The sequence below is a fragment of the Molossus molossus genome, unplaced genomic scaffold, assembly GCF_014108415.1.
Source record: "Molossus molossus isolate mMolMol1 unplaced genomic scaffold, mMolMol1.p scaffold_m16_p_10, whole genome shotgun sequence".
In the NCBI taxonomy this organism is placed as follows: domain Eukaryota; kingdom Metazoa; phylum Chordata; class Mammalia; order Chiroptera; family Molossidae; genus Molossus; species Molossus molossus.
This window is the reverse complement of record NW_023425345.1, coordinates 38432281-38445483: the sequence shown is the minus strand read 5'-3', so window position 1 is coordinate 38445483 and position 13203 is coordinate 38432281. Positions and strand designations below refer to the sequence as shown.

At 34.1% G+C, this 13203-nt stretch overlaps 1 protein-coding gene across 2 annotated transcripts in view; it reads left to right on the top strand.

Annotated features, from left to right (window-relative positions):
- ERGIC2 (ERGIC and golgi 2) overlaps nucleotides 1-13203 on the top strand; it is a 40931-nt gene that overhangs the window by 4077 nt on the left and 23651 nt on the right. For both annotated transcript variants that reach the window (XM_036252682.1, XM_036252683.1), the window contains exons 2-5: nucleotides 6597-6736; nucleotides 7970-8078; nucleotides 10577-10623; nucleotides 11842-11912. In XM_036252682.1, coding sequence (XP_036108575.1) covers nucleotides 6631-6736; nucleotides 7970-8078; nucleotides 10577-10623; nucleotides 11842-11912 — 333 coding nt within the window. In that variant the 5' untranslated portion in view covers nucleotides 6597-6630. The remainder of the gene's footprint in view (nucleotides 1-6596; nucleotides 6737-7969; nucleotides 8079-10576; nucleotides 10624-11841; nucleotides 11913-13203) is intronic.

Below are 13203 nucleotides of genomic sequence, written 5' to 3'. Positions count from 1 at the left end.
TAGCTCCTCTGCCCATTTTTAAATTGGGTTCTTTGTCTTCCTTTTGTTGAGTTGTATGAGTACTCTATGAATTTTGGAAATTAGCCCCTTATCTGATGCATCATTGGCAGTTATGGTCTCCCATATGGTGGGTTCCCTTTTATGGTAAATAATTTTAAAAGCATAACATTTAAATAAGTCTGTTTTAAAATGAAAAGAATAAGTACTTTTGAACATCCAGTGTTTGTGAACTGAAGCCAAGCTAGTTTTCATAAAAATATTTTTATTGTAATGTATTTTAATGCAATACAATTAAGTAATTTAAAATTACAGATAATTTGTAGTTTTGCTTTTTGTTTCTGAAGTTCAGTGATGGCCTGGATAATATTTGTTCTGACTCCTTTCCTATTCTAATTAATAGCTTGTGTTAGTTTTCTAGGGCTACAGTAACAAATTATCTTAAACTGGGTGGCTTTAAAAAATAGAAATTTATTCTCTTTTAGTTCTGGAGGCTTGCAGACTGAAGTCAAGCTGTAGGCAGGGCCATGCTCCCTCGGACAGCTCTAGGATTGGGTTATTCTTTGCCTCCTCTATCTTCTGGGCAGTCCTTGGCCCTCCTTGGCTTGTAGATGCATCTAATCTGCCTCTGTCTTCATATGGCATTCACCCCTGTGTGTCTCTGTGCCTTCACATTTCTTTTTGCTTCTTTGTTTATTGGACACTTTGTAGATTCACTTTACATGATTTTCTTAAGGACACCAATCATTGGATTTTGGGCCACTCCAACTCAGTATGATCTCACCTTAACTAATTACATCTTCAGAGACCCAAATATTTACAAATAAGACCCATTCACAGGTGCTGGGGTTAGGATTTAAATGTATTTTTTTGAGAGACACAGTTCGACCTATAGGATGTCCATATGTATTAACCAATTAACTATTTCTCATATTGCCAAATATATTTTTTAAATAGAAGTTAGTTAATAAAATGTGGGTAGCAGGAGAAAAATTGTATCTCCATTTTTGTTTGGAGAAATAAGTAAACTTAGTTGAGCAGACAGACTAAAAAGTGTCATGAATCTGTATTTTAATTTTGGTAAAGCATCTGATAGTCTCATTATATTCAAATGGATACAAGGATAAAATGTAGTCTATATGACATACTTAGGTTGAGTGTTGATTCTGTATGTTTTTGTGTTCCAGCATGAAAGGTAGCATTGATTGCAATTTTTATCAACAGCTTCTTGAAGTTTTTTTTTTTTTTTTTTTTTTTAATTATACATGACTGTTCAGCAATGAAATGGGAGAAAACAGATATGGTACTGCAGATAGTCAAAGTGTGAAGAGCAGCACCAGCAAGTGGACAAAGGAATCTAGTGCAATGGCTCCTAAAGTTTTAGATTTTGTGGAGCAGTATAAAACATATATAGAAAAAAAGGAAAAGGGGCTTGATTTGAGGACTGACATAGAATTGCAGTTTTTAATTTTGTTAAAGGAGGATATCCAAAAACAAAACAAATAACAAAAACCTCTGTTATGTATTTTTATAATTTCATAAAAGAAAAGACATTTTGACTTTTTGGAAAGCACTTTTCTAGGATATTTCTAAATGAGTTTTTCAAAGTGGCTGACTAGACTGAATGGAGAGTCAAATAGAGTGGGAATGGAAGCAATAGAACTGGGTAACAGAGGAGCCCAAGAGATTGGAACACAGGGAAATAAAGAGCTGATTCTCTCTTGGTTAAGCAGTTAAGGAGCTGGAAGTATAATTGGTGTTGCTTAGAGAGGAAAATTAGTGTCTTTTGATTTTAGAGGTGGAGCAGTTTAAAAAATTACGAGGAGCCAAAATATGGCCCTGCCTGTATGATGCTTTGTGTAGAATTTAGATGGAGGTTACTGGAGTAGATGGGTTACATTTATATGGTAAAAGGGTTATAATTGTGAATGACTATCATAGGATAAGTGTCATCAGGTAATGAGTTCCAGAGGAAGGTGATGGATTGGGGAAGAAAAGAAGCAAATTATGTGATCCAGATGCTGAAGTCATTAAGGACAATTTTTTCTTTTCTTTTTTAATTTGTACTTTTTTATTGAATTTATTGGGGTGACATTGGTTAATACAATTATATAGGTTTCAGGTGTATAATTCTATAATATGTCATCTGTACATTGTACTGTGTGTTCACCACCTCAAGTCTCCTTCTATCACCATTCCCTCTCCCCCCCGAAATTATCAATATATCAGGATGGAGAAAGTGATAACAAGTACTAAAGTGAGAGTGTATACTGTAGTTTGGATCATGTACTCTGGAGCCAGGCTGCTTGGGATCAGATCCAAGTTCTACCACCTGCTGAGTGGCCTTGCAGAAATTACTTGACTTTTCTGTGCCTCAGTATCTTTATATATAAATGAGATAAAAAATAGTATCACTTCATAGAGTTGTTTATTTAGACAATTAAATGAATTAATATATAAAGTGCTTCAAATAATATCTAGCACAATATGAAAGTTAGGCTATAATTCTATGTAGTATATGTATAGTATATTAGAAGACAGACTTGAAAAGGGAGGAGGTAGTTGAGAAATCATAAAACATGCTATTTTTTTTACCCTTTGAGTCTGAGAAATAAAGTAGGGATTTAAAGGGAATTACCAATGGTTGAATGTTAGGTTTTCATATTGAGAGCAGATAGAATTGTTTTTAGAAAAACTAGGAGTTATTGGATAACTTGTTCATATCAGAACAGTGGCTCTATAGATTAGAGTGGCAAGTACTGGAGATACAGTGAGTTTCTTGGATGTAGATTAGTGCTAAACTAACATGAATGGGACAGGAGTAGCAGCAGAGTGACAAGGTGCTTCATTCTAGAGTAGTAATCATGGAAAATCGGAATGGAAGAAGCTAGAGACAGAAGCGGCCAAGTGGAATATACTAGCTAGACTTTTAAGGGAGGAGACTATATGAATTGTTAGAGAATTTGTAGAAGTAACGTTTACATCTCTTTATTCTTACATATAATTTAAAGAAAGTATTTATAAAGCTTGTAAAATACAGAACATTTAGGAAGTAAAATTCACAGTTTTATTCATTTGCCCAACAATGCTACCTGCTGTGTGCCAACCACTGTTCTAAATGCTTGGGATATACTGTAGTGTGCAGAACAGAAAACTCTTTGTGGATCTTATATTTCTATATATTTACGTACCTAAGAATGACAGTTTGTTTTGTTGGGAAAGCTGTACAACACTGGGTGATTCTGGGGAAATTTCCTACTTTTCTTCTTTTTTTCTTTCTATAAATGTTAATCAAATACTTGCTGTGCCAGGCACTGGAGATACAAAGATTGTTAGGCATGGTTCCTGCTGTAGCATTACAGTGGAGAAAACAGAAAATTAAAAAAGCAATTAGAAACAGTGTCTAGAAGCACATACTGTAACAAATATGTTTAAGGTCATGGAAGGTGTTTTTCCCCCTGGAGAGAGAGATGTCTAGACTGAGATTTAAAGAGTGAGTTGGAGTTTTCCAAAAGTAGAGTTGGGGGAGAGGGAGAAAGAATACATCTGGCAGAGAGAACAACATGTTGAAGGACTAGAAAGTGATTTCATTTGGCAAGAATTTAAACTTTGCCCAATTGGATTTGAAGAGAGGTAAGCAGGACCTGGTTTTTGAGGGCTTTGTAAACTTTGTTAGGATAGAGTCCAAACTCTTCAAATGTAATGGGAATGAACGGATACAAACATTTTAAAAAGAAAATTTGTGAGATCACTTTTATGTATTAAAAAGATTATTGGTTGTAGGATGGAGACTGAGTTGAAAGATTGAAGATTAAGGGTTGTTGAAGCAATGCAGTGATAGATTGTGGCGGTTGGGACCAGGGTACTAGTAAGGAACTTTTCAGTGGGTCTGGAAAAGAGAAGACAGATTTGAGAGAAATTTAGGAAGAACTTAAGTTTAAGAATAACTCATGTTTCTGGCTTGTGTTTTGGGATACGTGGTGTCATCATTAACTACAATAGGAACACAGGAGAAACAGGTTTGGAAGGGTGAAGTATTAATTTTTGGACTTTAGTCTGAATTGTCTTTGGAATGCCCCCATGAAAGTATAATAGAGGCAAAAGCATAATATATGCCTGCAGGGAGCTTTGGAATGGGAATGAAGATTTGGGAGGAATCAACATGTACGCAGGTGGAAATTGAAGGGATGAGAGATGGCTTGGGGAAAGCATGAAGGTTGGGAGGAAGGCCTAGTGCAGAACTGGGAGAAAAAGAGTCCGAAAAGTAAGCCAAAGAAGGTCTTAGAGGTAGAACGAAAATCAGGAATGTACTGTCACGTATGCCAAAGTAAGAGTGTTTCAAGAAGAAAAACAAACCCTGGCCAGAGTGGCTCAGTCGTTGGAGTGTTGGCCCATGCACTGAAGGGTCAAGGGGTCACAGGTTCAATCCCCAGTTGGGTCGTGTGGGTGACAGCCAGTCGAGGTGTCTCTCCCACACTGATGTTTCTTTCTCTCTCTCTGCCTTCCTCACACACCTTCCACTCTCTAAAAAAAGAAAAATCAATGGAAAAAATGTCCTCAGGTGAGGATTAACCAAAAAAAAAAAAAAGAAGAAGAAGAAGAAGAAGGAAAACAAATGATAGTTAATTTTCTCTTAGGCAAAATTAGGTAAAGGCCAAACATGTGTCCACTGGATTTAGTACTAAGGAAGTTGTTAGTGATCTTGCTGAGAGAAATTTAGTTAAGAAGTGAGCCTGTGCTGAGAAATTAGTCACAGTGGATGAATGGGAACAACTAAAGTCTTTTAAGTTTGTTCTAGGTATGCAGGCAGAGATCAGTAGTTGGAGTTGGACTTGAGCTTTAGTGGAGAGTTTTAAAGATAAAGAGATTGAACATATTCAACATTTAACTGCAGTAGGAAAGAATGAATAGGAATTGAAAGATTAAAGGAGGATCTATCTTTGTGCAGTTACCAATAAGCAGGTACAGAAAATAAATTTGATTATTCAGTTGAACAATTTTAGGGAGCAGACTTATGCCTAACAAGCACTCAGAAGCTTCATTTACAAATGAGAATACCAGTTTTATAACTATCCTGGGGATTAGGAAATGTCATCTGTTTTGTCTACATGTTCTTTTTTTCTTAGGAAAACCATATACCTGAGAAGCAAAATTGTAATCTGAAAGCCACTTTGTGAGCATGGAATTAGCAAGGGGAGTTAGTTGGATGTTTTTAACGACAGATGAAATCAACCTATAAATGCATCCAGCTTTACTTTAGAGCAGTGGGTCCCTCGTGGACTGATTAGTGGAGTCCTTGGTTAGGGCCTGCTCTCTTTTGGGCAGTGTTCCATGATTGCTGCCGCTTTTTACTCCTCTGACACTCCTTTTTCTCTGTGAAGGCCCTTTTTGTGGCCTATTCTTTTATATTAACCTCACACATTAGATTTTAGACAAATCTTTCTGCCTTTTTTTTTTTTTGAGAGAAATTCTTTTCCTTTTAATGGCTTCCACAACCATTTAATTTATTCTGCAGTTAGGTGTTGATTTTATTAATACAGGTTTGATTTCTGGTGATGCTTTATAGTATCACCTATAGTACTTCTATAAATCAGTCATAAAAATTATATAAATATTTGAGAATTCAGTTATTTTTATGGCTTGTAACATACTGAAGATGTATTGGCATACTGATAAAAAAAAGTATAGCAGTCAATTTTTATATATTTTAAATATATTTTATATATTGTAAAACTAGATAATTTGATAAGGCTAACATTTTTAAAGAAGACAAAGTCCTCCCATGATTTCTTTTAAAATTTTTGTGTATATATTGGATACCATGAGTTTGTGTCTGCCTTCAATAGTTATAAATAACAGTACTGGCTGGTTTGCCTCAGCGGTTAGAGCATTGGCCCTTGGACCAAAGCGTCTCAGATTCGATTCCCTGTCAAGGGCAAGTACCTGGGTTGCAGTTAGATCCCTGGCCCCAATCAGAGTTGTGAGGGAGGTAACCAATCCAAGTGTCTCTCTCACCTCAATGTTTCGCTCTCCCTCTTCCTTCTCCTCTTCCCTCCCTCCCTTCCACTCTATCTAAAAAAATCAATGGAAAAATATCCTCTGGTGAGGATTAACAACAACAACAAATAATAATTATAAGTAACAATATGAGAAATATCCCTGTGATCCAATTTTTGTGCACAACCCAGATTATTGCCTTAAGATACATTCCTAAAAAAGGAATTTAGTCAAAAGGGGAATCGTGTATAGTTATATTCTCATTAACAATGTATGAGCATGCCTGTTTTCATTGTCATTTGTTAGTGGGAATGTATTATTTTTATATATTTGTTAGTTTAGTAGGAATGTGATTGACTTGCTCTTTATTTTTTTGCTATTTAATGTGTTCGTGTGTGTAAATTGCCTTTCATTAGTACTTTTTGTCAGGGTGGGAGTAGAGAAAGGAGAGATGTGAATAGGTGTTAAGCTTTCTTTTCAAGGAGGAATGAGAATGAGTTCTTCTAAGGACATTTGTCAGTTTCTAAAAATAAAAATAATAATAATAAAATAAACCTTTTTGTCTTTTTGGAAGATATATTTATAAGTTATTTATTCCTTAGCATGACTATATGAAAGAATAAGGTTTTCCTGAAGATGAGGCGACTGAATCGGAAAAAAACCTTAAGTTTGGTGAAAGAGTTGGATGCCTTTCCGAAGGTTCCTGAGAGCTATGTAGAGACTTCAGCCAGTGGGGGTACAGGTGAGTATCAATTTAAATTAAAACTCCTTCACCAAATGCAATGTCAGAAGTATAGCCATGAGGAAGAATTCATCAATGTGTAGTAACTTGGTAACTAGTCTATCCTCATGTGATGCTGTTTTGCTCTAATTTTATTACATATATTCTCTTTGGCATCTAACTCAGTGTAGTCCATGCATTTAGTAGTGTTTATTAAAACATTACAGAACAAATTAATCCAACTTTACTGTGTTGGTGCTGGTGAGTTATATATAATTATATTAGTAAGATTATTATATATAAATATAATTTAACTTTGAAGAAATTATTTAATGATGTGCCTTTATTCTGCCTTTTTGGTTAAGAATAAATCAATTTAGACATGATAATAATAATTCTTAAATTTCACAGTGCTGGAGAGAGGCAGCATGAGATAATAGTTAAGAGCTTAGACTTTGGAACCAGACTGTCTGGATTTCAGTCCCACCTCTTCCCCTTCCTAACTGCTTGATCTTGAGGAAGTTATTCAGTCTGTTTCTACTTTAGTTTCTTCCTCCATGAAATGGGGATGATGTCAGTATTTATGTAGTAGGGTTTCTATAATGATTAAATAAGTTAATATTTATATCTATAAAATGCTTAGGACAGTAACTCATACAGATAGAAGTATTTGTTAAATAAAATACATAAACAGTGGAAAATATAAGAAAAATATAGAACCATAACAGTATTTACTATTATTTCTTTCCCTATGAAGAACTAATAAAATAACGTTTCATATAAGATTGACATTTCATTTGGTAAATGTGTACTAAATTGCTTGCTATTTCTAATTTCTTGTGATTAACTTTTATTAACAAAAATAGTGCAAGTTCTTGTTGCACAAGAGATTTTAAGTGTGTTTTGTCATAGTATTTGATAGTTTTTTTTCTCAGATCTTTAGTTGCTTTTATAAATGAAATAATATGTTTAGGAGATTCCAAAGTAGGTGGGAGTTTTATAAGAGATTTAAGATATATGTTATCTGACTTTTAGGCACGCAGATTATTATAGTTTCTTAAGATCTAAAAAATTAGGCTGATTTTTAAAAAAAAAAAAAAACTAGAATGGACATTTTAAGAAAAACTTTATAGTATTAATTCACATGGCAAGCATTAAGGCATTCTTTGATATATGTCACTTAAAATAGTTTACTGGTGTTTATCTTTAAGAAATTGTTTTAATTCTCTTATTCTTTTTTGTTTGATTTCTCAGTTTCTATAATAGCATTTACCACGATGGCTTTATTAACCATAATGGAATTTTCAGTATATCAAGATACATGGATGAAATATGAATATGAAGTAGACAAGGATTTTTCTAGGTAACTTTTTTCTTGAAATACCGTTAGATTCAAATTGTTTTAAAGATAAGATACCTTTTAAAAAAAATGTCTAACCTTTTTATGGTTTATTTTGGTTCTGAAGAAATAGTTCTGACAGATTCTCATTAATTGCGTGCATTATGTGAAACATTTTAGAATCATTTGAATACTGCTTACATTCTGAAAGGGAGCTTCTTTGATTTAATATGCACTGTATAAAATGGTTAGGAAAACATAGGGTGTTCTTTTTATTTTTGGTATGTGCCCCTAGTGGGAACCGAACCCGGGTCTCTCTGGTCTGCAGGCCAATGCTCCAACTGCGAGCCAAACTGGCCAGGGCTCTTTTTTAAGATGTTGAACTGGTGGGGATTGTTTAATGTCTTAAAATTGTTTTCTCTTTAGATTTTGAAATAGCTTACTGATCTGTGTAGTTTGGTAAATATATATTGTTCAGATATACATTATAGTTGTTTATAACTTGATTTTTATGACATCTAAGCTAAATTTAAATGTAAATAACATCACTTAAAACTTTTATTTTATTTTTATTTTTATTTTTTTTTTATCCTCACCCGAGGACATTTTTGCATTTTTTTGTTCAGACAGAGCAGGAGGGAGAGAGAGGAAGAGAGAGAGAGAGAAACATCGATGTGAACGGACACATCGAGTGGTTGCCACCCGCACGACCAACCAGGGCCGGGGACAAACTGCAACCGAGGTACGTGCCCTTAGCAGGAACCGAACCCGGGTCTCTCTGTACCGCAGGCCGATGCTCTAACCGCTGAGCCAAACCGGCCAGGGCAAAAACTTTTAAAATATAGACAAATGTACTTTATTTGTATTATTTGCGCTTTTATATTGATTGAAAATAACAGATTTATAATAGTAAGATTGTACTAGATAGGGGAGACATTTACTTCTGAATTCCGATCCCAGCTCTGCCATTTACTTGCTGTGGTAAGTTACTAAATCTATATCTGCATGTGCTTCAGTTTCTTTTTCTATTAAATGGGGATAATTATAGTACCTTCTTCATGATGACTAGTAAGTAGTAAATCAACATTTGTAAATTGCTGTGTAACCTTGGGTAAGTCACACAACCAACTTTTTTGGGGCCTTGGTTTCTTCATCTGTAACATGAGTATTGTTCTTGATAACATAGGTTTTCAAGGAATATATTATTTTTCTTATTTTGTTTGTTTTTGGCACCAATAAAGCACTTTATTTTTTCTAAATGGAGTCTTACATAGTTCACTACATAACAATAGTGAGGATGCCCAGAAGCCTGTCTACTTGGTCTTCTCTAGTTCCTACAGCAGTTCCTGGGCCTAATCCCCAGGGCTATTTGGAGCACAGCTTGAACTCGGGACAATTTTAAGACTCTGTGAAGCTCTGAAATGTATTGAAAAATTTTCTGAAGCTCTAAGAATTCCTGTTGAAACCAGATGCAAATTATTAGAGTGAAAAAAGTTTTGATGATAGCACAGGATGAGACTGATGTTGATTGTACTTATTCTGTTATTCATGGTGCTTAATTTTAATATTTGAAAATTAATTTTAATATTTGAAAATGAATTCAGTTGAACACTTCATTTGAAAATAAAGCATTAGTTGAGCCTTTTTAAAAGGCCATGCAAAACTTTAAGCATCAGAGGTTTTTTTCCTGGCAGTTTGGTTGCCTTTATCATATCACACAGACCTAGTTTCCAGTATGCCATTTCAGTGGTTATGTGATCTTAACACTGCCCTAAACACCATTGTTTTACCTACAGAACTGTGAAGCTACCCACTTTATAGGTCCATGATAAAGAATAAAGAAGATAATATTTGTAGGGAATTGGGCATAATGCCTGATCTATAGTATTTATTTGATAAATAGAGGAGAAAGACTTGCAATTCCTAACTCTTGATTTTGGAAGTTTTATTTTATTTATTTTATTTTTTTTTATCCTCACCCGAGGACACTTTTTCATTCTTTGTTCAGATAGAGCAGGAGGGAGAGAGAGAGAGAGAAACATCGATGTGAAAGGGACACATCGAGTGGCTGCCACCCGCACGACCAACCAGGGCCGGGGACAAACTGCAACCGAGGTACATGTCCTTAGTGGGAACCGAACCCGGGTCTCTCCGGACCACAGGTCGACGCTCTAACCGCTGAGCCAAACCGGCCAGGGCAGATTTTGGAAGTTTTAAAGGAATATTCTACATAAGGTTTATGTAAGCAAAGGTTAAGACTTATTTTTCTGAGTTTCTTGAGGTTATTTAATTTAATAAATTACAGGATACTATATTAAAAACTGAAATTAGAAACGCTTTTGGAGTAATTGCAATATAGAATTCTTAATTTTAGAGTACCTTTGTTTTGACCATAAGAAATACTGACTAAGTTCTAATTGACATATTCTTCTTGAGATCCAAGTTTTTCATAGAATTGATTTATATTTCTCATGTGTTGTTGATTACTTGGTAGGTACTAAAGTTTCCTTTTTGTCTTTTAGCAAATTGAGAATCAATATAGATATTACTGTTGCCATGAAGTGTCAGTGTAAGTACACCTTTAACTTGTTGAATCTATATGTATTTATGGTTTAAACAATGGCTAGTAAAAAGTGAAATCCACTGGTTGTATTTTAACTTTATTTTTCCTTTACAATATCATAAAATGCTATTACAGTGCTATTTAATAATGCAAGTTATTTTTCTCCCCAACTTAATATTCTTTAAATTTCTTCTCCAGAAAGAGAAGATTTAACTTGCACATTAGTATAATTAAAATAAAAGAAATTGGAGGACATTTTTGTGAATCAGAGTTTTAGTTTAGGTATAATATCTTTTATTTATTTCTTGTTTGAACTACCGGTTTTTATACCCATCTTCCTCAAGAATATCCTGTTTCACTCTTTCAGTTTGCCAGTCTTTATGCTTATTCTTGCATATTGAAATAACAGATCCAAGTATTTTAGGTTAATAGTGATCTCTTTTCTGTTTTCTTCGTTGGCTTCACTTGATTATATTGGTAGAAGTGAAAAAATGTTAATATATATTTTAGATAATGTTTAAATCAGTAGTGCTCTCAAAAAAATGAGGATGCTTTTGCATAACAGTTGTCTTTTAAATTACCACTTGAAAGGTAGAGACCAAGAATTCAGTAGTTCAGACAATATTTTTTAAAGTGTCAAATAGTATTATCCTAACAATTAAAGAAATTAATTTGGGGGAGATTTTATCTCAGAACAACCTTAAATCTCTTTCTTTTCCTTATGTTAGTGGTTTAAGGAGAAAGAAATACTTTGTATCCAAATTCTGAATATATCTTATTTTTGATGTTTGAATACCATTAGAATTTTAATGTTTTCAAAATAAACTAATTCTGTTGATATTTTAAAAGTCATCAGTAGCTTTGCCTTAAGATTTCTTTTAATTTCTAAAAATAATTCTTGTGATTAATAGTTTGTGTAGCAGCCATTTAGTACTTGTGATTAGTTCTTGCCAGTTTTTGCAAAGCTCTTCAGTAAAGTTTATACCTTTTACCATGAGATGCTGAGTCTTTTTTGTTTGTTTGTTTTTATTGTGCAAGAAGTAGAAAAAGTTTTATTTTTGGAATAATCGCAATCAAATCTATATAATGCTGCTGTTTTAACTTTTAAGTAAGCAATATAGGAATGTGAGTTTTCTGTTAGTTTTCTTAATTTGTTAGTTTATATGTGATATAGTTTGGCTTTTACCATAAAATGAAAAACTTCTAAATTTCTTTTAAATGCAGATATTGGAGCAGATGTATTGGATTTAGCAGAAACAATGGTTGCATCCGCAGATGGTCTAGTTTATGAACCAGTAAGTTTGATTCATATGTTTATTAAAATAACATGTTTTGAGAAATTATTCCCTTAAAAACAGTTTTGATATTTTATTTTGGTTTTTCTCAACCAATTTTTAAAATATATTTTCTTAATTCAAAAGTAATCCATATTCTTTGTAAAAATTTAGTGGGGAAAAAGTTGTATCTAATTTCAAAACCTTGAGATAACCATTGTTAGCATTTTGAATAAGCTTTTATGTCTGTTTTATAATCTTAATAATTTTGTATTTTTGTTAATGCTTTCTAATAGTTTCCTTTTCTCTTAGAATTGCTATAATAATGAAATATTCTTTTTCTGTAATGACTTGAGTATTCTATGTCCTGTTTGTATTCTACTTCTACCAAATTTAAGTCTTTTTAATATGTAGAATCTAATGAACAAAACTGATGAACAAACTAGAACCAAAGGCACAGATGGATACATGGAACAGACTGACAAATATCAGAATGGAAGGATGTGGGAAGGACTGGATAAAGGAAAGTAAAGGGATTAGCTAAAGAACATATGAACATATATGTATAACCCATGGACACAGACAATAATGGTGTGAGGGCCTGGGGACAGGGTGGGGACTGGGTGGAGGTGGGCAAAGAGGGTAAAACAGAGGGCATTTGCAATAGTATCAATAATAAAAAAATTAAATAATCAAAAAAGGAGGTATTTACATCAAACATTTCCTCAGGTTTCATCCAGTTCTCCAGTTTGAAGATTTCTATTGCTGATGCTGTTCCCAGAGCTACTACTGTGATCTCTGAGACATCAGGTTCAGATCTAATTAGATGCAGTCAGAGATTGGAGGAGATCTTTAATTTAGGTGTCAGTCCTCCTGCTGGGTTTAAATCCAGGCTCTATCGCATACTAGCTGTATGGCTAAGCCTTATTTTCCTCAGCTATAAAACAGGGACAGTAGTAGTTACCATCTTAAAATAGCTATGTGGCCCGGCCAGTGTGTGGCTTAGTGGACTGAGCATCGTGCTATGGACAGAGAGTTCCTGGTTAGGGCACGTGCCCCGGCTGTGGGCTCCATCTCCAGTAGGGGCATGCAGGAGGCAGCCTATTGATGTCTCTCTCTCACACTGATGTTTTTATCTCTCCCTTCCTCTCTCTTTAAAAGAGCAATAAAAACATATTAAAAATAAATAAAATAGCTGTGTGTTGTGTTGATTTCAAGGATAATGCAAGTCAAATGCTTAGCACAAGCTCTGCTATGTAGTAAGTGGGCAGCACATTTTAGCTGCTAGGAAATTTATGGCTCTACTATTTGG